The sequence below is a fragment of the Triturus cristatus genome, chromosome 4_2 (genome assembly GCF_964204655.1).
Source record: "Triturus cristatus chromosome 4_2, aTriCri1.1, whole genome shotgun sequence".
NCBI lineage: Eukaryota > Metazoa > Chordata > Amphibia > Caudata > Salamandridae > Triturus > Triturus cristatus.
The window spans coordinates 988,799,017-988,825,586 of NC_140586.1; the positions used below are offsets into that span (position 1 = coordinate 988,799,017).

Below are 26,570 nucleotides of genomic sequence, written 5' to 3' on the forward strand. Positions count from 1 at the left end.
AGACAGTTCCAACTGACGGTCACAAAAAGGGTGTAACACATTCCGGAGATTCAGCAGTTCCTGTAAAAGGGACATGCAATTATTGTAAACAGCCAGGTCATTATGTACACGATTGTCCAGTCCTGAAGCGTAATATCGCTGTAGGTATTGCAAAGGAAAGACCACGGCCACTCAGGCAGGATCAGAATGAACAAGGAGCTCCGCAGCATGCACAGTCCATGCCAGCTCCGCAGCAGTCCATGCCAGCCTCACAACAGTCTATACAGTTTGTGCCAGCTGCACCAGCGCTGCCTGTTGCTGCCACACAAACCACGACACGACAAATGTATCAGACCGCACAGTATGAATATCCTGAGTATCAACGTTACGCATGAACAAGCCTAGAGAGGGAAGTTGACTTACCCCTTATTGAGATCCCTGTAGATCAAGAAGGACCTTATGTGCACAGTGAATTATTAGGTCAAGACAGAAAATTTTTACTTGATACAGGGGCAAGTCGAACAACAATAAAACGTAGTGAAGTTCCAGGGGCACCCCTCTCTGGCTCACAAAATGTTTCCCTTGGTTTTTCAGGAAAACCTATTGTTAATGAAGTATCACAGCCTCTTCCACTTACGATTGGTCCCTTGACACGAACTACAGATTTACTGCTTACTAAATCATGTCCAGAAAACTTGTTAGGTATAAAAACATTGAAAGCTCTAGGAGCGATAATATGTTGTTCTCCAGAAGGAGTAAGGTTGTTTTTACGAGATTTCAAAGGTCACTATGTATCCCGAGACATGGATCCCCGACTGCAGACTTTACCCACACATTTATGGGCACAAGGCCCTACTGATGTTGGTTGCATGAACATTACACCATATCGAGTCACACTGAAGGCAGGAGTGGTGCTACCACGAATGCGACAATACAAGTTACCACCAGATGCTGCAGTGGCTTTACTGCAAATCATTGACGAGCTTATTGCCCAAGGAGTGGTTGTGGAAACCGACTCCAATGTATGTAATTCCCCGATAATTCCGATTCTTAAACGAACTGATCCAAAGGCCCCGCCAGTATATCGATTGGTTATTGATTTACGCGAATTAAACAAATGCATTGTGCCACAATTTCCTGTGGTCCCAGACATCTCGTCATTATTGACAGCCATTGATTCTCACGCATCATTCTTTACTGTAATTGATCTCAAGAATGCCTTTTTCAGCGTCCCAATAGATCCGGAGAGCCAATACCTGTTCGGATTTAGTTTAAATGGACGAAGTTTTAAATTCACACGCGCACCTCAAGGATTTACAGAAAGCCCCAGCATCTATAGCCAAGCACTGAAACGAGAACTTGACAGTATACACATGCCAGTTAACACTGCACTGCTTAAATATGTCGATGATCTGCTGATCACCGCCCGAAGCGAACCTGAATGTGAAAAAGCGTCTCTGACAGTTTTACAATTTCTGGCTGAAAAGGGGCACAAGGTGTCCCCTTCTAAGCTGCAATTCTGTGTCCAGCGAGTTGTTTACCTTGGTCACTCGCTGTCCGAAGAGGGAAGGCAGCTTACACCCGACCGCATTCAGTTAATAGCTAACATGCCAATACCCAAGACACAAAAGGAGGTGCGGGCTTTCATAGGCCTCACTTCATATTGTAGGCAGTGGATCCCTCAATATGCATTTCTAGCAAAACCACTCATTCAGTTGACAACACAGGAGGCGGCCACATCGACTGTCCTCCCTTGGACTCAGGAACACACACTAGCTTTTGAAAGCTTAAAGAAAGCTCTATGTCAAGCACCTGTTTTAGCGACACCATGTTACTATAAACATTTTACACTCTTTGTTACAGAACGCGAAGGTACTGCCTTGTCAGTACTCACACAGGAACAAGCAGGATCACGCAAACCATGTGCCTATTTCTCTAGTACATTAGATCCTGTAGCTCAGGCTTTGCCCGCGTGCCTGAAATCAGTGGCAGCAACAGCTTTAGCAATCAGACAAAGCGATGCCATAGTGTTAGGACATCCGTTGACAGTACAAGTACCGCATGCAGTAGAGGTTCTTGTGAACCGAACGCAAACACAACACTTGACCATAGCAAGACTTACAGGGTACGAATTAACATTGTTTCAGCCACATATAGAAATCAGACGCTGCAATACATTGAATCCTGCCACACTTTTACCTGTAATCGGAACAGACCCACTAGCTCATGATTGTGTTGAAGTTATTACAATAACGACGAAACCCAGACAAGACTTGACAGATGTCCCATTGTTAGATCCAGACCTGACATTGTATGTAGATGGGTCATGTATGAGAACAAGTACAGGAGATTTAGTGGCCGCATATGCAGTTACAACAGATACTGAAGTCATTGAAACAAACTGTATAAATACCTTGTCAGCTCAAGCAGCAGAGCTTACTGCTCTGACACAAGCCTGTATCCAAGCCACAGATAAGAAAGTTAACATATACACAGATTCACGTTATGCATTCGGAGTTGTACATGACTTCGGAGTGCTGTGGCGGGAGAGAGGTTACTTAACTTCTCACGGTACCCACATTCAGCACGGATCTCTCATTCATGCTCTGTTAGACGCAATTCATTTACCCACTGCAATATCGATTATGAAATGTAAAGCTCATACGAAAGTTACTGATATCATTTCTCAAGGCAATGATTTAGCTGACAGAACAGCTAAACAGACTGCTCAAACTCGCAAATCCGACATGACAAAGACAATAGTCCAGACACCAACACAGTGTATGACGATTAAGGATCCCGCTCTTGACGTAATTGACATACAGACACATGCCACACCAGACGAAATAAAGAAATGGACTGAATTAGGAGGGATCCAAACGGACCAGGGATGGATGACAAAGGAGAAATCTGTATGGTTTCTTCCTGACTCTATGGTCCAAGCTATCATAAACACAATACACAGTCCAGCACATCTAGGAGAGAAAGCTATGCTAGACAGCATTCGGCACCTTTGGTTCAACAAACATTTACGAGCAGCAGCTAAGCAAAAAGTCCGTACCTGTATGATATGTTGTCAGTTTAACCCAGGTAAAAGCATCCCCGTAGAGCAGGGTGGATTTCAGCCTCCTGATCACCCTTTTGAAGTCCTCCAGATGGATTATATCCAGATGGAACGATGTCGAGGATTCAAATATGTTCTCGTAGTTGTCTGTGCTCTTTCCCGTTGGACCGAAGCATATCCAGTATCAGATTACACTGCCCCGACCACTGCCAAGCAGCTAGTTCGAGAATTCTTCCCACGGTTCGGCTTACCACGTGTTGTCTATTCAGATAACGGCCAGCCGTTCTCATCCGAACTGATGAAACATGTTTCACTTTTGCTAGGATATCAGTGGAAGTTTCATTGTGTCCGACACCCCGAGGCAGCAGGTCTCGTGGAACGACATAATCAAACTTTGAAAATCAGATTGTCCAAAATATGTAGAGAGAAAGGTGTTGATTGGGTAGTAGCTTTACCAGTTGCACTCTTTTACATGAGAATGGTAGCACACTCTCGAACAGGGCTATCCCCTTATGAGGTGATCTTTGGAAGACCACCGAATATGTGGGGGACGCCTATACCCCGTAAAATAACTGATGTTGACTGTAATATGCTGACAGATTACCTGGCTTCCTTGATGTCTGCACTACAATCTTGTCGTTCACAGGTAGCTGCAGCCTTTCCTGACAACACTGAGGTGAAACCCCATGACGTAGTTCCGGGGGATCTCGTTTTGGTGAGGAACTTTGACCGAAAGACTCAGCTGGAGCCTAGGTGGAAGTCGCCTCAACTGGTGCTGCTCACCACAAGGACAGCCGTGAAGATCGAAGGCAGAAAAGGCTGGGTGCATTCAAGTCATATCAAGAAATTTCATGGACTGCCATCAGATGTAAATATCACACCTCGTGTGTCTTCACCCATTGACTCTAAGCTCCCTTTTGTTGAACTCAGTAGCCAAGAACAATACAAATCAAAGTTGAGGTCTACAAAGTCGGACAATTTGATTGTTTAAGTCCTCTCCAAGGTGAAGCGGTTGAATTTGTTTCTGACATGTATCCCTTAGACCTGAACAGAGAAAAAACCCGAAAAATGTTGAAACGACATGCGTACTGTAAATCACTGCGTAGTCATTGTATGGTGACGTTATTAATTTTGTTTTTCTTGAGTGTTATAATAATTACTGCAAGTATATTGTTGCACATATATTATCCTATTTCTAAACATGCTTATAATGTTACTGCTGAACATTCTTTTAGTGAATTACCCCCGCATGAATTGTCCTATAGATTTGCGCTGCGCAATAACACTTTCATTAGTATGTTGCATCATTCCCATCAGACTAGTAATGCTACCAATTGTTGGGTATGTTGCCCCTCTTTCCCTATCCGTTCACACACAATGGCTCCTGTGGAGCATGGTTTAGTTTAATAAATTCCTTAGATTCAGACACAGCAGTTTATCAAGACAATTGGGTATGGGGAAATTTGAACTTAGTTTTACTCAAAGTCTGCTACCCCGACAAGGAGGGTCGTCCCAAGAGAACAGGAACTGATCTAGAAAATGAAGTATATGGATTAGGTAATTTTACACTAAATCTCATGATTCTGAATGTCGAATCCGAAGTTGCACCAATTGTGCCTGCCATGTCAGTGTTCCCAGCTAAGGGTGAATTGTGTGTAAGAAAGAATGGTTCCACACATATGGGCCATAGTAGATGCACCACTGTAATAGAATTCAGTGATCAAGGCAAGTCTTCATTTAGAGCTTCTCGCCATTCCTACTTCATATGTGGTCAGACGGCATATATGCGTTTGCCTCTAGATTGGGATGGTACCTGTTACATTGGATTCCTTTTGCCACCTGTTTTCCTAGCTCCTCCTGATTACCACAGAAATATTCATTTAGTGCACAACAGAGAACGGAGAGATCTCCCAATTGTCGATTATACTGAGACGGCATGGGAAAAGTATGTAGATTTTAATAAAGGCCTCTTTCCCTATATAGGTACAGTTACCAATAGCAAGCTGATACGTAGATTAACTAGGACTCTTGAAGCTGTAGTGAATGAAACTATTGTCGCCCTAGGCAACTTGACAGAGGAGCAGTCTGCGATGAGGATTGTTGTTCTTCAAAATCGTCTTGTCCTTGACGTCATCCTGGCCGATAGGGGCGGAGCTTGTAGGGTCATCGGATCAAGTTGCTGCGTATTCATACCAGAAAATTCGCCATCTGTATATAAAGCTATAACCCGCCTTCATAAGATTGTGAGCCAGATACACCAGAATCCAGGCACTTGGACTTGGTCCGGGTGGTTTTGGAGCGTGATATCAGCCTGGGGATGGAGAGTTCTATCCTTCCTAGGTATTGGCCTTCTTATACTATTCAGTTGCTGCTTATGCCTGCAATGTGGACCAGCGATTTGTGGTCTGTGTGCCACATCGTGTATTCCACATCAAAGTTTTCGTTCAAGATCCCGGAAGAAGAAAGAAGAACAAATGGTGCTACATGAACAGATCAATGGATTAATGAAGATTGATGTCTCTTGACGGGCAAGTAGGGGACAAGGAGGGAATGTGGAAATATGGATTTTTCTGATCAAGTTATGTCCCCTATCTTGGACCCCAACGGTTCTATGTGCATGTTACAAGTACATGTATGTTCCCTCCAGTTCCAGTTATGAAGACGCAAATACATGTGCGTCCACCGTCAACATGTCCTCTTTCAGATCCGCCATGAATGGGCTGGATATTCGATTCCTAAGTATGAAAGGCCACCGACTTTATATGACTAAGTTACTCCATTTTGCAGTTCAGGCGAGTAGGCCCTGATTCTGCCATCAAGCCTTTCCATGCTCTCTACCTCTGACAGCTTCAGCTTGAGCTCGCATCTGTATCCCTGAACTTTGTCCTACTCCCTGTGCGGCTAACGGTGCCTGCCTCGGCCGGTCTGCCTGCCTGCCAAAAACTGTATTTCACCTTCAAGTTATCTGCTTCGCTCCTCAGCCGATGCATTCCTGTCTAGTAGTTTAAGTAAACATTTCCTTCAGCTACCGAGCAAAGGGCCCGGCTTCTCTGTCTTCATGCAAGTAATTCATAGTCCTGTCACTAAGGAAGAATTCTGCCCCTTACATCTCATCTAGACACTTAGACGCTTGTACACGCACACATAGTCAGTATAGAATAGATTTTGTCCAAGAGTCCTTCCTTTGTGGATAGCATAGTTCTTTAAACATAGGATGTTAGATATGATTTGGGATTAGGTTGACTTGACCCCCCAGACTTCTTGTCTCCACACGTAGAGCTAAATGTCAAGTCCCCTTCACCCCCTAGTTGCACGTCAATTACACGTCATACTGCTGCGCGCGCATCTCTGCCAAGTATTTCTGCTGACATTGCGAAATTATTTCATAGATCCACCCATATGTGACATCACAACCAATGACGTTTCTTTGTTACACCCCGTTACGCCTCTTTTCATTACGCATGTATAATGTCATCTTTCTTATCAATTGTTACGCCTCTTACATTGATTCCATTGTAATGTATGTTCTATAAAAATGATTACTTATCAACAAGGTATGGTACTTCACTTCCTGAACCTTCGTGGTGATGGAACTTGAGGTCGACAATTCGAATTGTCCATTGGAATAAAGCCCATTCCGAACCTCTTATACCACGGATTCTGCCTCTTATTTTACTGAGCTATGTTATTAAGATTCTGTATCAAATTCAGTTCCGGTAATTAAATTATTTACCACATGGGGGCCCATTCAGTTAATGCTCGTTTCTTATATCGTAGCATTATGGGGGCCCATTCAGTTTATGCTTGTTTCTTATATCGTCGCATTATGGGGGCCCATTCAGTTTATGCTCGTTTCTTATATTGTAGCATTATAGGGGCCCATTCAGTTTATGCTCGTTTCTTATATCGTAGCATTATGGGGCCCATTCAGTTTATGCTTGTTTCTTATATCGTAGCATTATGGGGGCCCATTCAGTTTATGCTCGTTTCTTATATCGTAGCATTATGGGGGCCCATTCAGTTTATGCTCGTTTCTTATATCGTCGCATTATGGGGGCCCATTCAGTTTATGCTCGTTTCTTATATCGTCGCATTATGGGGGCCCATTCAGTTTATGCTTGTTTCTTATATCGTAGCATTATGGGGGCCCATTCAGTTTATGCTCGTTTCTTATATCGTAGCATTATGGGGGCCCATTCAGTTTATGCTCGTTTCTTATATCGTAGCATTATGGGGCCCATTCAGTTTATGCTTGTTTCTTATATCGTAGCATTATGGGGGCCCATTCAGTTTATGCTCGTTTCTTATATCGTAGCATTATGGGGGCCCATTCAGTTCATGCTCGTTTCTTATATCGTCGCATTATGGGGGCCCATTCAGTTTATGCTAGTTTCTTATATCGTCGCATTATGGGGGCCCATTCAGTTTATGCTTGTTTCTTATATCGTCGCATTATGGGGCCCATTCAGTTTATGCTTGTTTCTTATATCGTAGCATTATGGGGGCCCATTCAGTTTATGCTCGTTTCTTATATCGTAGCATTATGGGGGCCCATTCAGTTTATGCTCGTTTCTTATATCGTCGCATTATGGGGGCCCATTCAGTTTATGCTCGTTTCTTATATCGTCGCATTATGGGGGCCCATTCAGTTTATGCTTGTTTCTTATATCGTAGCATTATGGGGGCCCATTCAGTTTATGCTCGTTTCTTATATCGTAGCATTATGGGGGCCCATTCAGTTTATGCTCGTTTCTTATATCGTAGCATTATGGGGCCCATTCAGTTTATGCTTGTTTCTTATATCGTAGCATTATGGGGGCCCATTCAGTTTATGCTCGTTTCTTATATCGTAGCATTATGGGGGCCCATTCAGTTCATGCTCGTTTCTTATATCGTCGCATTATGGGGGCCCATTCAGTTTATGCTAGTTTCTTATATCGTCGCATTATGGGGGCCCATTCAGTTTATGCTTGTTTCTTATATCGTCGCATTATGGGGCCCATTCAGTTTATGCTTGTTTCTTATATCGTAGCATTATGGGGGCCCATTCAGTTTATGCTAGTTTCTTATATCGTAGCATTATGGGGGCCCATTCAGTTTATGCTCGTTTCTTATATCGTCGCATTATGGGGCCCATTCAGTTTATGCTTGTTTCTTATATCGTAGCATTATGGGGGCCCATTCAGTTTATGCTAGTTTCTTATATCGTAGCATTATGGGGGCCCATTCAGTTTATGCTTGTTTCTTATATCGTCGCATTATGGGGGCTCATTCAGTTTATGTTCGTTTCTTTTATCGTCGCATTATGGGGGCCCATTCAGTTTATGCTTGTTTCTTATATCGTAGCATTATGGGGGCCCATTCAGTTTATGCTAGTTTCTTATATCGTAGCATTATGGGGGCCCATTCAGTTTATGCTCGTTTCTTATATCGTAGCATTATGGGGCCCATTCAGTTTATGCTCGTTTCTTATATCGTCGCATTATGGGGGCCCATTCAGTTTATGCTTGTTTCTTATATCGTAGCATTATGGGGGCCCATTCAGTTTATGCTTGTTTCTTATATCGTCGCATTATGGGGGCCCATTCAGTTTATGCTTGTTTCTTATATCGTCGCATTATGGGGCCCATTCAGTTTATGCTTGTTTCTTATATCGTCGCATTATGGGGCCCATTCAGTTTATGTTCGTTTCTTTTATCGTCGCATTATGGGGGCCCATTCAGTTTATGCCTGTTTCTTATATCGTCGCATTATGGGGCCCATTCAGTTTATGTTCGTTTCTTTTATCGTCGCATTATGGGGGCCCATTCAGTTCATGCTCGTTTCTTATATCGTAGCATTATAGGGGCCATTCAGTTTAAAGTGCTTGGTTAGCAGGCCACCTATCACGCGTTGAGGTTCCTTTAACTTGATTGAATCCATCTTTGGTCCTGCCCTTGAGTTTCCCATGTTCTATAGAGGGGAGCATCTGTTAACTGTGTCTTAAGATGCGCCATTAGACTCCAATGATTAGAAAAGTGCTTGTTTTTGTCTCCTTGTTTTCATCAGACTAGCTTATCAGCCTCCTTATATTTAGCACACTTCCGGGACACCTGTTGTCATGTCTTTAGCCACATGATAGCGTTTCACCTGGGGGACTGATCGCTATTCAGTGTTCCTTTACTGATTGATTTTCCTGTCTTCACTTCGGGCCTCTGACACCCTCTGGTGCTCGATGCTCCGCTTTGAAGACCGCCTGTGACTAATTGAATTCACGAGCTGCGAGAGATAACATTATCCGTTTCATTCTCAGTTTTCAGGTCAATAAACTATCTGACAACTCATGTCTTTAAACTTGGTGTCCTTTGAAAGCTATGCCTCCTTCGATCCTCGAATGATTATCGATCGTTGTTTATATCGTAGACATTCTGGGTCGATTACTTCAGGTTCTTCCGACCACGCGGACATATCCATCTTCGCTGCTTTTCCAACTTCTATCAGGCAAGTAAATAAGGGAGTGACGGCTTAGATCATGTCTCGTCCTTGAAGGATTTACGACTGGCATTTTGACCCAACCGAAAACGTATTTCAGTTGTTTAGGCCGCACCTATTAATGTTGCCCTGATTTTTCTTTCTCTTTTCTTATTCTTTCTTTCATATTGTGTTATTTAGTTTTTTATTCGTTATTTGTTGTTGTCTTTATCTGATGTTACTGCTCAGGTATTACATGGGTGCAGAACTTATAGTTTAGCCAGCTCATCATGGTTTACTTTTGATTTCCTCAGGCTCCACCATCTTTGCTCTGTAATCAGATGGATGAGAACAACTGTGTTGTATATTACAGGATGTTATACATTTAAAGTTGCCTTACAAAATGAGTCATTCCACATTTTATGTTTCCCTATTATCCAACAGGCCCCTTGGACTCCTGAAACGAACGCCCTGAAGAAGGTGACACCCCCGATAGAGGGTGATAACACCGAAACACGTGTCGGCGTGTTTCTTTCTCTTTGTAAAACCCATTTGTGCTGACTCAGCCTATGTTCATTAATCAGTTTCATCAAGATATATTAAAATTGCTTTGACACTCAATCCATCTAATCGTGGTCTGGATATGATTAATTAGATTATTGCCATTAGAGAGATTAGTTCTGTCTTTGCACATGTTTTGGGAATTTTTTTTGACCCAGACAGAAATACTAATGATGAATGCGTAGTGTGGGTTTACGGTATGAATGGGAATTTTTGAATGTCCACTTGTACGTATGTGGTATGTCAGGTTGTCCATGGAAAGTGTCATTTCTAAGGGCCAGTGTCAATTTCGTATATATTTTTATATGCAACAAAAATTGATTTTGGTACTGATTTGTTGTCTTTGAATATCAGACAAATAAATATAAAATGTTGTCGCAATAATTGAGTCATTCATCCTCTTGTGTTGGTACCCGGTCTAGCCTGAGTGATTTATTCATTCTATGACTTAATAGCGTTAATATAAATAGATAGGTAGAGCAGCCTGTTAGACTTTCTGCATCACAAACAGCATCGAGGGTTGACTCCGAACGCTGCAGAGGGGCTCAGCTCATGCTTGGCACCCTCTCACATAAAAACCAAGCACTCTGCCTTCAGGATTGATAAGGCCTGCCATGGGAGTGCCTTATAGGTTTATATGTGTGTGTATATGTAGTGATACAGGTAACCTATATCACAGTAAGGGGTGCATGCACCACCTTACCCAGGCTGCAGTAGCAGACCTGTGGTGTCATTTTGGAAGGCTTCCCAGGGGTGGCACAATACATGCTGAAGCCCCTGGTAGGCCTCTGGGGTACCTATGCCCTGGGTACATAGTATACCATATACTAGGGACTTTTAAGGGCACTCCAGAATCCAATCTGAGATGTACCTATTGTACATGGAATACATTTTTGAGAGGAAGCAGCTAGGCTGGGGTCCTGATTAGCAGGGCCACAGCCAGACTAAAGTAAAAAAACTGTGAAACATCAGCAAAAAGTGGGGGTACCCATAAGAAGCAGATCCTACTCTCCTACAGTGAATCACTATAAGGAGAACAGCCATGGACCGATGCACCTGAAATGGTTCCTCTTAGAGAAAACCCGAGGCAAGAGGAGAGGGGGTAATATGGAAACAAGGAGAAAGATGAGAGAGCAGTGTTATATCATTAACTTTGTGTCAGGGCTGTCAGACCTCTAGTCAGGAAAAGGCTGTCAGTGAACGCTGTAGTGGTTAAAACCAGAGGAAGAATCAGGAAGGCTAAGGGGCAATACAAATTACAGGCAAATTCAGATTCTAAGATGGCCACCGAAAATCCACAGTCTGGTCAGCAAGTTAGCGCTCTAGCGCTCGCTACCAATTATGAAGATCCAGGTGAAGCGCCCGTGCTGTGGCGCACTTCACCTGAGAACTGAGGAGGAGAGAAGCTGCATTTGAGGAGAAAGCGAAAGTTAGTTAGGGAAAACTACTTCGTCGCGCAAAAAACTACCGTGTTATTGGGCAAGTCTGGAATTCCTGTGCAGATGTCTGTGAAGCGCGGTAAGACTGTTCCGAAAGAAGCATTGGGAGTCATGCGTAAGGATTGTTAATAGAGTCGCATGTGCGTTCATGCGCTTTTGGTAAATAGAACACCAAGAGGCTTAGAGCGAACACTAGTTAAACCGCGTAGTCATTCTGAGAGAGAGAGAGTAACGGCAGAGTCAGCACTAGTTGCGAGTTACCCTGTTGCCGCGCTTGCAGTTACATTTGTCAAATAAGAATCTATGCTGATTATTGAGATATATACTGGCTGGTGGAAGATACATAGGAAGGAGTTTAGTAACAGTTTGAAAACAAGTTAATATAGCAGTAAAAATACAGAGAAAATAGAACTAACAAACACCGAAAATTAATACCTCAAGTAAGGTGAAGCAAGACTAAATTAAAAAGATACTTACAAACACAGAATCCAATTATACGCCACTGCTGTAGCCCAGAATAGGTGAGGAAGCTGTAAAAGAAAAGATACAATTAAGAAAGGGAGAAAACAACCATCAAGAATTAACATATATGTTTAACCTTTAGTTACAGCACACAGAAGCAAGAAAAAATACAAATAGAAGAGAGGCAAGGGTCACACCAAGACGGGGTAGGTGAACAATTTAGATTAAGTTAGAAAGGAAGGCTAGCAGATAGGATATAAATTAATTAGTGTTATTTATCTTTCAGTCTAAAAGAACTCTTGTTAGCCAGAAGAAGACAAGAAGGAAGATCTAGAAGCTGAGGAAAAGATTAGCAGCAGTGTGACTGTCTCTTCTCTGTTCCATCCCCTTTACCCCCTGGGGTTTGTTTGGCATACACGCTACAGCTTGCGGGTTGCTGAAGAACACTGGTGAGGCATTGGGAACTTGCGACATTCTGCTCCTGTGCATTGAATCGAGCGTGGTATGACAGAGTGAAGTGTCCACGAGTTAAATAGCACCTGAGCAGAATGCGGAAGGATTGGATTTAAAGAAGCTTGGAGAAATCTTAGAAGGAATACAAAGGGAGTTAATAACAGTTCGCAAAGAGAATAGGGAACTTAAAAAAGAGACTACAGATTTAGCCCAAAAAGTGAGTAGTTTAGTATCCAGTCCCAGTTTTAAATATTCAGCTTCACTCGATGGGAATCTTAGTGAAACTATAGTTCCCCAAGATTACTACTCAAGTTATTCATTCTCTGTCCCCGGTAATTCCTTTGGCACCTCCTGAGCGTTTTGGCCGGAGACCCCCAGAAGGCTCAGGTGTTCCTGACACAATGCACTTTACAATTCATGTGCCGTCCGGCAGTTTTCCCTGATGCGCAGTCTCGTGTGGCATTTATTTTGTCGTACTTAAGCGGGGACGCTGCGTCTTGGTCAATGCCTCTGGTGACCAGAAATGATCCAATATTATATGATTTGGATGAGTTTAAAAAAGAATTTCTTCGAATATTTGACAGACGAAGGGTCTCCCAAGCAACAGACAATGAGTTATTGGAAATTAAACAAGGCAATCGAGATTTGGTTGCCTATTTGGCCCAATTCAATAAGTTGATTGTGGAAACTGAATAGCCAGAGAAGAAACGAGCTGCAGTGTTCTATTGTGGGTTAAAAGACGAATTAAAAGATGCCTTGGCACAGGTGCCAAATAGACCCACCGAGATTTCAGCACTAATAGATCTGGTTTTAGAAATTGACTTCCGCCAAAGTGAAAGAAGAGGAGAGAGAAAAAGGGATTATCGTCCTAGTGTTCCTAGATTTGATAGAGTCAGAGTAGAAGGAAGCAAGGAAATGGACTCAGTCACGAGTGGAGAACCAATGCAAATCGGAACTATTCGAGGGCCTCTATCTAAAGAAGAAAAGGAGAGGCGAAGAATAAATGAACAGTGCCTTTATTGTAGAAACGGTGGGCATTTCGTTCGTAATTGTCCCAAGAAACCCAAGCAATCACCGCCGGAAAACGCCTCGCACCACCAGTAAATGGAGTTGGATTGGTGGTTGCAGCAGCAAAGACAACTCCAGAAGTTCATACATTGGCAAATACCCTACAATCAGCATCCCCCCATCTGGTGCTAATGATGACCTTACGGTTCCGGGAAAAGATGCTGACACAAGTAACCGCCATGATTGACTCTGGAGCTACGGGCAACTTTTGTGATCTAAAGTTCGCTGAAAAGATTGGATTGAAGGCTATCAAGAAAGAAAAGAGTGAAGCCGTGCGAGCTGTCGATGGAACAAATCTTTCATCGGGACCCATTGTGAGTCATACGGAGCCAGTAGAGTTGGAATCTGAAGAAGGGCATTTAGAGATTCTGCAGTTCAACTTAATAGATGCCCCACAATTTCAATTAATACTAGGCCTAATACTAAATTAGATCGATTGGGAGGCTCGATCAATAGCCTTGAATTCTAAGTATTGCAAGGAGAATTGTCATAAGGAATGTAAAAGAAACCAAGAGAAATCACCGTCATTTCATTTGAATGAGAAGGAGACGACTATTTGTGTGATAAGTACGACAAAACTACCAGAAGAATACAATGAATTTCAGGATGTGTTTAATTAGGTGGAGGACGAAAGACTTCCTCCGCATAGGGATTATGATTGTAAAATAGATCTGGAACCTGGGTCCAATCTACCATGCAGTAGAATATACGCTTTGACTGAGCGAGAAGATGAGCACCTGAAGAAGTACATACAAAGATATCTTGAGAATGGATTCATTAGACCGTCCCAATCTCCTGTCTCATCTCCACTATTTTTTATTCCAAAGAAGAATGGAGAATTGAGAACTTGCATTGATTATAGAGCTATCAATCGAATAACCGTAAAAAATCAATATCCTTTGCCCCTCATATCAGTGCTGTTGGATCAGGTGAAAGGAGCAAGAGTCTATACTAAATTAGATTTGAGAGGGGCTTACCATCTTGTCAGAATTCGTGAAGGAGATGAATGGAAAACGACATTCAGAACCAAGCATGGGCTTTATGAATATCAAGTAATGCCATATGGTTTGTGCAACGCTCCAGCCGCCTTTCAACATTTTATTCATGATGTACTGAAAGAGTTCATTGATCGTAATGTTATAGTATATATTGATGATATACTAATTTATTCAGACACAGAGGAAGAACATACGGAACATGTTAAGAAGCTCTTACAAAGATTGCGAGAAAACTGCTTGTTTGTCAAGTTAGAGAAATGTGCCTTCAATGTAACCACAGTAGAGTTTTTGGACTTTGTGCTAGCACCAAGCGGAATAACCATGGATGAACATAAGATCAAGGCAGTCATAGATTGGGAAACCCCTAAAACTGTGAAAGAAATTCAAAGTTTCATTGGATTTGTGAACTTCTATAGGAGGTTTATTCAAGATTTTTCCAAAGAGTTGATACCCATTACCAGATTATTGAAGAAAGGAACTCAATTTGACTGGACGAAGGAAGCAGAGGAGGCGTTCATTCAATTAAAGAAAGATTTCACAACTGCGCCGATCTTACTTCATCCAGATCCCACAGAACCTTTCTTTGTGGAAACTGACGCTTCCAATCAGGCACTGGGAGGAGTGTTGTCTCAAAGGCACAAATCTACAGGACAGTTGCATCCGGTGGCTTTCCGTTCTAGGAAATTGACAGCAGCGGAGGTAAACTATACCATAACGGAAAAAGAGCTGTTGGCCAATAAAGACGCCTTTAAAGAATGGAGACACTATTTGATGGGTGCAAGACATGTGGTCACCGTTTATACAGATCATAGGAATTTGAAATTTTTGAAGTCAGCCAGAACATTAACACCAAGGCAATTGCGATGGTCCTTGTACTTTGCTGATTATGATTTCATCATAACGTATCGACCCGGTTCACAAAATGGTAAGGCAGACGCCTTGTCCAGATTGGGAACAGAAGGATTTTTGGAAGAGGTTAAAGATCAGGCTATCATTCCGGCAGAGAAGGTGATTGGAGCAGTCTTGCAAGAGTCTCGAGAGGAAAGGAACAAAAATGCAATGACCTTGGAGGAGATGACAGATTGGGTGGAAGGTGATTCAAGACGAGAAATTCGAGAAGGACTACCATATCACGATGGAGCACTATATTTGCCCACGCCAGAAATGCAACAAACAGCTTTGAGGGAATGTCACGATAGCATTTTGGCAGGACATAAGGGCATTACAAAGACAGAAGAATTAGTGAGACGACGTTTTTGGTGGCCAGACGTAATAAAAGATGTACGCCAGTATGTAGCCACTTGTGAGATCTGCGCTAGAGGGAAATCGGAGTGGTAAGCACCCCAAGGGTTATTACAACCCTTACCCACACCACCTTACCCATGGCATACAGTCACCTTAGATTTAATAGTAGACTTACCATCGAGTCATGGGTTTGATACCATATTGGTTTGTGTGGATGCTTTTACCAAAATGGCTCATTTTGTCCCTTTAAAAGGATTACCCACAGCTAAAACCCTAGCACACACTTTTAGTCAAAATATTGTTCGGGCACATGGTATTCCAAAGATTTTAATATCAGACAGGGGTTCTCAATTCTTATCCCATTTTTGGAAAGCCTTCACCAAAAAATTGAACATTGAAACTAGATATTCTACTAGTTATCACCCTGAGTCTGATGGGCAGACAGAATGTACCATTCAAGAATTGGAACAGTATCTGAGGCTGTGTTTGTTAGATCAAGAAGGTGATTGGCCAGATTACCTGTGGGCAGCGTATTTTGCGCATAATAATGCAAAAAACTTGTCCACTGGGTATTCCCCTTTCTATTTGAACTCTGGGAGGCACCCCTGTCAATCATTAAGTTTTCAAGAGGTGGATGTTCCCGCAGTTACAGATCTAGTCGAACACATGACACGAGTGCATAGTTTAGCCACAGAAAATCTAACCAAAGCTAAAGAGAGTTACAAACACTATGCAGATAGAAAGAGAAGAAGGGAACCAGAGTTACAAGAAGGAGATAAGGTTTGGTTGAACACTAAAAATCTGAAACTAAAAGGTGTCAGGAAACTTCAGCGAAGAATTGTAGGTCCCTATCAAATAGACAAGAAATTGAGTGCTTTAAACTATCGTTTGAGGTTGCCCAAGGGGTTGCGCATACATCCTATATTTCACGTCTCTTTATTAAAAAAGACATCGAGTGGTGTTCGAATCAATAAACCCCCAAAATCAATCCAAACAGAGAAAGGAGAGGAGTTTGAAGTACAACAGATTCTAGATGCTAAGGTGCGGAAAGGAAAACTGTACTATCTGTTGGATTGGAAAGGTTATGGCCCGAGGAAAGATCTTGGGTGTTGTCTTCAGAGGTTCATGCCCCTCGGTTAATTAAAGAGTTTCACAGCAAATTCCCAAAAAGGCCCAAGCAGACAAGCAGAAAGGAGGCACTTTGAGGGAGGGTACTGTCAGGGCTGTCAGACCTCTAGTCAGGAAAAGGCTGTCAGTGAACGCTGTAGTGGTTAAAACCAGAGGAAGAATCAGGAAGGCTAAGGGGCAATACAAATTACAGGCAAATTCAGATTCTAAGATGGCCGCCGAAAATCCACAGTCAGGTCAGCAAGTTAGCGCTTTAGCGCTCGCTACCAATTATGAAGATCCAGGTGAAGCGCCCGTGCTGTGGCGCACTTCACCTGAGAACTGAGGAGGAGAGAAGCTGCATTTGAGGAGAAAGCAAAAGTTAGTTAGGGAAAACTACTTTGTCGCGCAAAAAACTGCCGTGTTATTGGGCAAGTCTGGAATTCCTGTGCAGACGTCTGTGAAGCGCGGTAAGACTGTTCCGAAAGAAGCATTGGGAGTCATGCGTAAGGATTGTTAATAGAGTCGCCTGTGCGTTCATGCGCTTTTGGTAAATAGAACACCGAGAGGCTTAGAGCGAACACTAGTTAAACCGCGTAGTCATTCTGAGAGAGAGAGAGTAATGGCAGAGTCAGCACTAGTTGCGAGTTACCCTGTTGCCGCGCTTGCAGTTACATTTGTCAAATAAGAATCTATGCTGACAGAATATTATTGAGATATATACTGGCTGGTGGAAGATACATAGGAAGGAGTTTAGTAACAGTTTGAAAACAAGTTATTCTAGCAGTAAAAATACTGAGAAAATAGAACTAACAAACACTGAAAATTAATACCTCAAGTAAGGTGAAGCAAGACTAAATTAAAGTGATACTTACCAACACAGAATCCAATTATACGCCACTGCTGTAGCCCAGAATAGGTGAGGAAGCTGTAAAAGAAAAGATACAATTAAGAAAGGAAGAAAACAACCTTCAAGAATTAACATATATTTTTAACCTTTAGTTACAGCACACAGAAGCAAGAAAAAATACAAATAGAAGAGAGGCAAGGGTCACACCAAGACGGGGTAGGTGAACAATTTAGATTAAGTTAGAAAGGAAGGCTAGCAGATAGGATATAAATTAATTAGTGTTATTTATCTTTCAGTCTAAAAGAACTCTTGTTAGCCAGAAGAAGACAAGAAGGAAGATCTAGAGCTGAGGAAAAGATTAGCAGCAGTGTGACTGTCTCTTCTCTGTCCCATCCCCTTTCCCCCCTGGGGTTTTTTTTGGCATACACGCTACAGCTTGCGGGTTGCTGAAAAACACTGGTGAGGCATTGGGAACTTGCGACATTCTGCTCCTGTGCATTGAAGCGAGCGTGGTATGACACTTTGATACAATAAGACGTGGCCTAATAGCAGTGAAGATTGGGATTGGATTATTGTGGGGCTTTAAGGGTTTGTCCTCCTGTCCCATTATCCTTATATTTCAATAAATACCCGAGCATCGCTAATTTAAGGGAAGATTAGAGGGTGAATGAGAGCGAGAGCATCATTACTGCAGAGAATTCTGTGCTTTCTGATATACAGTGACTGAAGGAGGAGCATAGAACACTGGAGCTGTGATCCCATAAAGGGGGGGATGTGCCCAAATCTGGGGGCGTCTTGTTAATATCTGAGAGTGGACACAGCATGTGGTGAATGCACCTTGAGAAGGGATGTACTGAATGCCACCAAGTAGAGATGAGACATAAAGGCACATCTGATGTTAATGTTTTTAAGAAAGTTTTTTATCTTTGTTTTTTCTGTTATCCTAAAAATTTCATTATTAAAAATGTGTTTACCATCTTTTTAGATACTTCATGAACTTGCCAATTTGATTGTGCGAGATAAATACCAAATTAGTACTGTTCTGAAGAAGGTGGGGAATATGGATTAGAATCTACTGAAACGCGTCGACTCTGGGATTTGACTGTATCCAATTACGAAGAGAAACTCTGATGAACTAATTAATTTTCTCCAGGGCTCAGGCTTGATGTTAATTCTTAGATCAGTATATGTAACAGAAATGTACATACTATGCGTTAGGGTACTCACGTTTGTGAGTTGGGGTCCATTTTGTACCTCATATATTTTGATCCAAAGTGTTTTAGTGGGCCAAATTGTATTTTGTACTAGGGGTATTAATATTACAACTGTTTATATGGAGTCACATATATAATTTCCTTTTTACGTACAAAGGAACTCACATGAGGTGTATTTTTTTTATATTAATGCTAAATTGTGTAATTTATTAAGTTGGAGACAGGTAAGATGGCGGCTGCTTGAACGCTGCCGAAGCCACTCATCACTGCTCCATGGCTCTAATATGATTTAAGGATTTAAACCCAAGACTTTACGAGTGATTATCCCCCTGAAAACAGACGGTGGTGGGCGCATGCACAGAAAGAGGCCGACCGCCGAAACAAGGAGTTCTACTCTAAGCCGCGCTGAAATCACTGTTCCGTTGGTGGAGCTGGTGGCTGCGAGCGCGTTCTTCACGGAGCGGGATGCCTCCTAAGCCACCGAAAAATCCGCTGGACCGAGCGGAGAATGGCGCATTGGCGGGGAATGCCGTAGGGAGTCTACGAAGCCCGCTGGCTTCGCGGAAGTCTCCGGTCGGGAGAAAGGCTGGGAATGCTACTCCCCTAGCTGGCAGCAAGGAGGTGGAGACATAAGGCACAATGTGAATACCATGATTCAATCCTTGTGTCTACACTAAAGGACCATATTCTAACGTGGGTTCCCAATGAAACTAACCACGATGTTAATTGTATTTGCTACATATTTGGGGTGACACTGCCCCATACTATAATAAACTCATCCTATGCACAAGTATACACTGCCACCATTTTTTTTCCCCTAATCCTGGCTTCATTATACACTCTTTTGCTGTGCAAGATAATAACAGGCAGATTCAGTAACGGGTTAAGGATTAGGACACGACATGAGACACTGACCTACTGTGCAGTTTGTAATGTAATTTTTAAAAATTAATTTATTATACTAGAATCCAGAATCTATAGACTGCTTCTCTGATGTTTATTCTTTGTGTTTTCAAGACAACCATATCAGACCATATGATTGATGTATATCTCGTTTAATACAGTCTTATTAATTTGAGGAAGTCATACTCGTGTACAAGCCCACCGAGCACTGTTGATGCCAGGATAGGGACTGATTAGGGTGAGTCACTTCTGCACGAATGTGTGGTGCTTTCTATAGATGTTCCACTTCGGTGAGTAGTCACTTTAGCTCACCGAGGGATACACCACTGCGGCTCTTTAACAACTGTGACGTACGTTACGAAACCGCACCACTTTTAATTCAAATTATAGAGTGTGTGTCACATTGAAGGCTTTACCAATTGTTTTTATCAAAAGCACCTGTATATTTGCTTGACCATACCTTTTCTCCTTTTCAGGTAGCTCCTGACACTAACAGGTATTGAGTCTGGACGCAAAGACGTAGATTGACATATAACCCTAACCTAAGTAGGTTGTTGAATGTAGATAACTTTTTTCATTAAGGTCCTGAAGAATCGCAAGCATAATCGCTCCAAGCAAGAAACATGTTGACCGACTTTTGTAAATTACATGCCACCTTAACAGGAGACATAATACTCGTATAAGTGCCAAAACTCACTTTCACCAGGCACTCCTTACCTTATTTTAATCTCACTACTCTATATCTACATTAACTAGGCCCCACACCCGCACTTCACCTTTAAGCAGTCGGATAAAAGATCTCCGTTAAAGTGCCCCTTTTTAGGGAGCCCGCTAGGCATTGCACCGCCGGCCCGGCGAGGAGCAGCCCAAATGATGAAGCATGACACCTGCAAGGGTGTGTGAGGGCATTTAAATCCAACATATGGATTTTCCTTAAGGTCTATATGGTGCATTTTATCCACTTTAGCCTTCGGGTTGATATTACTCTATCTTCGAGGAACTATAGGAACATCCTTTATTGAGCAGGCAAAATCCCCAAAAAAGAACAGCGTCCGGGGGAAGAGGCGGAACCTGTTGGAAGGCATACCCCGAGGAGTCGGCGAGACCACCAAGGGGGGCCCTCACACTGTATGAAATAGCCGAGCGCTGCCGAGAAGTCTCCTGAGAGATCCTTCTCCTATCACGTACTAGCACAGTAACACCACCACACAGGACTCAAGGAGGTTGTCTTACGACAAGCAATTGTTTATCAGCAATAAAAAGGTTACGAGGTCAATATTTACACGAGGGGATCGAGGGATCCACCAAAAGTCTCAGTGTCTCTTTGGAAGGGTAGGGGTAGCGGGACAGTCTTTGGCAGGAATGCGGTACGAGGATACCTGGGGCCCAGTTCTTATCCTCAAGCTGGAGGACCTCCGGATCTCGGAGGGGTCGAGCCGCGACGGCGTCAGCAGGGCTCTCAAGATGGTTTTCTGCTTAGCTCGAGCCGCGACGTCGTCAGCAGGGCTCCGAGGAAGGTTTCAGCGAGGTTGGGCCGCGACAGCGTCAGCAGGGCTCCGATGTTCCAGGTGGTTCAAAGTGTTCACAAGAAGGAGCCGCGACGCAGTCAGCAGGGCTCGTGATGGTTCCGACAAGAGTTCTTCTCCGTAGGGTCAGCCGCGATTCAATCAGCAGGGCTCTCGACTCCGGGATACAACTGCCGATCTGTGGCGGGGTCGCCCAGATATAGGTCTGGAGCCCTTTGATGTCCGGACCCATGCGCCGAGGGGGGCGGAGAGGCCGGGTGGAGCAGGAGAGGCGCCAGGCCCAAGGGAGTTGCAGGGCGATCACACCTCGAGAGGGGAGGACAGTTGGGGGTCCCATTGATACTGTCCTCCGCCGGGGGCGATGAATGGTTCCTGCGGCACCCCCTGGCCAGTCCTTGGTGCCGGGATGTCGGGGCTTCGCTGGGGTCGAGGCCGGGTTGAGCGGGGTCGCGCTGGCTGGTGCACAGAGTCGCGTGGATGCCAACAAGATGGCGGAGCCACGAGGGGTATGCGACCGCGTGCAGCTCAGGATGAAGGGCCTTGGTGCAGTTCAGACGGGTGGCCCGTGAAGGCCGGGTCGGGGAACGGGCGCAATCCATGGGGTTAAGGACCACGCCACGAGGCCGGGTCCAACAGGCGTCCCCCCCAGCCGAAGGCATGGAGAGTCACCCATCTCCTTGGGGATTCTCCTAGTCAAGGCGGAAGAAGCGGGACAGGCCGTCGGCGTTGGCGTGGTCATTGCCGGGCCGGTGTTCGACGTCAAAGTCCATCCCTTGTAGCGAGATGGACCACCGCAGCAGCTTGGGGTTCTCGCCCCGCATTTGCATTAACCACCGCAGGGGCCGGTGGTCGGTCTGGACCCGGAAGTGGGTACCAAAGAGGTAGGGTCGGAGCCTCTTGAGGGCCCACACTACAGCGAAGGCCTCACGCTCAATGGTGCTCCATCGTTGCTCTCGGGGCAGTAGTCGTCGGCTGATGAAGGCCACTGGTCGGTCGAGCCCCTTTTCGTCGGCTTGGGATAGGACGGCCCCGATCCCATACTCGGAGGCGTCCGTCTGCACCACGAACTCCTTATTGTAGTCCGGGGCCTGCAGCACCGGAGCAGTGCACATGGCTGTTTTCAGGGTGTCGAAGGCTGCTTGGCAGCGGGGTGTCCAGTGCACCTTCTTGGGCTGCTTTTTGGACGTTAACTCTGTGAGGGGGCCAACAATGCTCCCATAGTCCCGGATAAACCGCCGGTAGTATCCGGTGAGGCCCAGGAAGGCCCGGACAGCGGTCTGGGTAGTGGGGGGTTCCCAGGCCTAGATGGCATTTATCTTCGCTTGGAGGGGGGCCACCTGCCCGCTCCCCACTTGATGGCCCAGGTAGGTCACGGATCCGTGGCCGATTTGGCATTTGCTGGCCTTGATTGTGAGCCCGGCCCGCTGGAGGGCGGCCAGGACGGCTTTAAGGTGGAGGAGGTGCTCTGCCCAGTGGTTGCTGTACACGGCAATGTCATCGAGGTAGGCCGCGCTGAAGGCCTCAAGCCCGGCCAAAACCTTGTTCACTAGTCTTTGGAAGGTGGCCGGGGCGTTCTTCATTCCGAAGGGCATCACCCGAAAGTGATGCCCTTCGGAATGAAGCCATTACATCCAGGAAGGCCGAATACTATGCGGAGCGCATTACTAGCGCACCGAACATCCAAAAAGAGACTTTTAAGATTCTGAAAGAACTTAGCAAAAAGCCCGACAACAACTTGGCAGCCATACCGTTTGACTGCAACGCTCTTCAGGCCTTCTTTCTGCAGAAAGTAGCCGACATCCTTCTAGAGATTAAAGACATTCGGATCTCTACAGACACTTTGGAACCCCCTATCTCTTCTCTTCCCAAGGGCAATTCCATCTCCAGCTTCCCGCCTTTGGAAGCTAGTACTCTCTCTCGGCTGGCCTATGGGACTAAGTCTGGCTCCCCTATTGACCCCTGTCCCCCTCGGATATTTAGAATGGCACTTCCTGTGTTAGAGAATCAGATTCTTATGCTCTTGAACAATTCCCTAACATTAGGTCAGGTCCCTGCTAATATGAAGGAGGCTAGAGTTATTCCACTTCTAAAAAAAACAGGTGCTGACAGGACTATACTCAAGAACTATAGGCCTATCTCTCAGCTGCCCTTTCTGGCGAAGGTCTTAGAGAAACATGTTCTGCTAACTCTTTCAGCATTTCTGGAAAAGCATCAGATTCTCCAGGATCACCAGGCAGGCTTTAGAGCCCACCACAGTACCGAGCTGGTCATGCTGTCGGTCGTGGATGAACTCAGACGGAAAGCCGATATTAAAGAACCTAACGCCCTGATTTTATTAGATCTGTCAGCGGCGTTTGACACTGTCTGCCACCAAAAATTACTTTCCCGTCTGGCAGACCTGGGCATTCAAGGTCAGGCCCTTAAATGGCTAGAATCCTTTCTATCAGGACGAACGCAGAGGGTCCAATTAGCCGAGCAGGTATCAGACAAGGGCAACATCTCTTGCGGAGTCCCGCAAGGATCCGCGCTATCCCCCCTTCTCTTTAATATATACCTGCAGCCCCTGGTGTCCGCGCTAGCCAAAATGGACTGCAGAGTGTTCAACTATGCGGATGACACTCAGCTTATCCTAAGGATTGAGAATTCGACCCTTGCTCAACAGTCTGCCCAGAGCATACTCAGGTTCACGGTTGGCTGGATGGCAGCTAACTCCTTAAAAATTAATCCCGACAAAACGGAGGTCCTTGCCATTTCAACTAAAGGCAACCCCTGGAACGATCTTTTTTGGCCTCAGGAGTTAGGATCCCCCCCCTTGCCAACACCTGTGGTAAAAAGCCTGGGTATAAAGATCGACTCTGAGCTCTCTATGACTAATCAGGTCAACGCAGTGGTCGGTACTTGCGTCGGTCTGCTGCGACAGCTGAGGAAACTTGTTCCCCTCCTCTCGGTCTCGACCTTGAAGACGATAGTAGCAGCTACGATAGTCTCCAGACTGGACTATGGAAATGCACTATATGTTGGGCTACCTCAGAAGTTGACAAATAAACTGCAGATAGTATTGAACGATGCAGCCAGGCTCATTTTTAGACTACCTAGAAGAACTCATGCTACCCCTCTACTGAGTGAACTACATTGGCTACCCATTAGGCAAAGAGCCAAGTTTAAGGGTCTGTGTATTACACACAAAGCCCTTTATGGTCACGCCCCGGAATACATAAAAGAACGTGTACTCAAATACGTGCCAGGACGAGTGCTGCGCTCAGCGGAAGCCAGTAGACTTATATGCCCTCGTTTCAACCTCGCATCGAAAGGAGGCAAAGCCTTTTCGATCCTCCTGCCCCAACTGTGGAATCAGTTGCCCGGAGAGCTTCGGAAGGAATCTAGACTTCTCCCCTTTCGTGCAAAACTTAAAACCCTCCTCTTCAGAGAAGCGTTTGATCTGGTGTGAATCCTTTCAGCACCTAGGACCTGGTCTGTTTCCATGTTCTTGTTTTTTCCTCTGTTTGAGCGCTATGAGACCTGTCGGTATATACGCGCTATACAAGATTGAATTAACAATAACAATAACAGTAATGCCCATGCGGGGTCGAAAAGGCGGATCTTTCTTGGGCGCCAGGGGTGAGCTGGATTTGCCAGTACCCGGCGGTGATGTCCAGCGTGCTCAAGTAGCGAGCGGCCCCCAGGCGGTCGATGAGCTCGTCGGCCCGGGGTATCGGGTGGGCGTCTGTCTTGGTTACGGCATTTAGGGCTCGGTAGTCCACGCAGAATCGCAACTCTGGGGGGTGGCCGGGAGCTGCGGCCTTGGGCACCAGGACGACAGGGCTGGCCCACGGGCTGTCGGAGGGTTCGATGACCCCCAGGGCCAGCATCTTCGTTACTTCGGCCTGGATGCAGGCCCGCACTCGGTCAGGCACCCGGTAGGCTCTGTGTCACACGGGGGGGCTCTCCCCGGTGTCGACGTCGTGGACGCACCAGTGGGTCACCCCCGGGGTGAGGGAGAAGAGGGCTGCGTAGTCCCGCAGCAATTGCTGGCAGTCGTTGCACTGTTCCGGAGTCAGGGAAGAGGCGAGTTGGACCCCTTCGATCGATCCATCATGAATGTCGGACTGCAAGAGGTCGGGCAGGGGCTCGGAGTCGTCCTCGCCCCCCTCGTCGGTCGCCAGCAGCAGGCTCAGTTCGGTCCGGGCAAAGTGGGGTTTTAGCCTGTTAGCATGTAGGACCCGGAGGGGGTTCCGGGGGGACTCCAGGTCGACCAGGTAGGTGACGGGACTCTTTTTCTCCACTACCTTGAAGGGCCCGGTCCACTTGTCCTGGAGGGCGCCGGGTTCGACCGGGGCCATGACCCATACTTTCTGACCTGGCTCGAATTCTTTGGTGGAGGCGTTTCGATCGTACCACTGCTTCATGTCCTCCTGGCTGGCCTCGAGGTTGGCTTCGGCCATGGCTCGGAACTTGCGGGTCTGGTTTCGGAGGGTCAGGAGGTATCGGTAGACGTCAGGAGGGGCGCCTTGGGGTTTCATCTCCCAGTCCTCCTTGACCAGGCTGAGCGGTCCGCGGACCGGGTGTCCATACAACAGTTCAAACGGGCTGAGCCCCAGGGACTTCTGCGGGACCTCCCGATAGGCAAACAGGAGGCACGGCAGCAGGACATCCCATTTCCGCCTGAGGGGCTCTTCCAGGCCCTGGATCATCCCTTTTAATGTTCGGTTGAACCGCTCAACCAGTCCGTTCCCCTGAGGGTGATAGGGGGTCGTGAACTTGTATGTGACCCCGCACTGCTGCCACAGGGACCGCATGTACCTGGAGATAAAGTTCGTGCCGCGGTCGCTCACCACTTCGCGGGGAAATCCCACTCGGGAGAAGATCCCCATCAAGGCCCGGCCTACCACAGGGGCCGTTATAGTTCTTAGCGGGACCGCCTCCGGGTACCTGGTGGCGTGGTCCACGAGGACCAGGATGAAGCGGTGGCCCAGGGCGGTTTGGGGGTCCAGGGGCCCCACAATATCGATTCCGACCCGTTCGAACGGGGTGCTGACGGCTGGAAAGGGCTGGAGGGGGGCCTTGACCCGACCCCCCGTCTTCCCGCTGGCTTGGCAGGTCTGGCAGGACCGGCAGTGGTTGTCCACGTCTCTCCGCATCCGGGGCCAGTAGAAGTGGGTCACCAGACGACTGTACGTTTTGTCTTGCCCCAAGTGCCCGGCGAGGGGCACATCATGTGCCAGGTTGAGAAGGAACTCCCGGAAGCGGAGGG

At 45.7% G+C, this 26,570-nt stretch overlaps 1 protein-coding gene across 14 annotated transcripts in view; it reads right to left on the reverse strand.

Annotated features, from left to right (window-relative positions):
* Positions 1–26,570, reverse strand: part of LOC146839233 (uncharacterized) — a 212,097-nt gene that overhangs the window by 178,413 nt on the left and 7,114 nt on the right. For 13 of the 14 annotated variants that reach the window (XR_014960812.1, XM_085603248.1, XM_085603246.1 and 10 more), the window contains exons 2-3: positions 17,702–17,754; positions 11,971–12,023 (exon numbers count right to left, since the gene is read on the reverse strand). Coding sequence is in view for 8 of the 14 variants with exons in the window: in XM_085603248.1 (XP_085459374.1) it covers positions 11,971–12,023; positions 17,702–17,754 (106 nt within the window). In the remaining 6 variants the exon portion in view is untranslated. Of the gene's footprint in view, positions 1–3,040; positions 4,088–11,970; positions 12,024–17,701; positions 17,755–26,570 lie in introns of all 14 variants that reach the window. The other variant, XM_085603242.1, reaches the window with a different exon arrangement.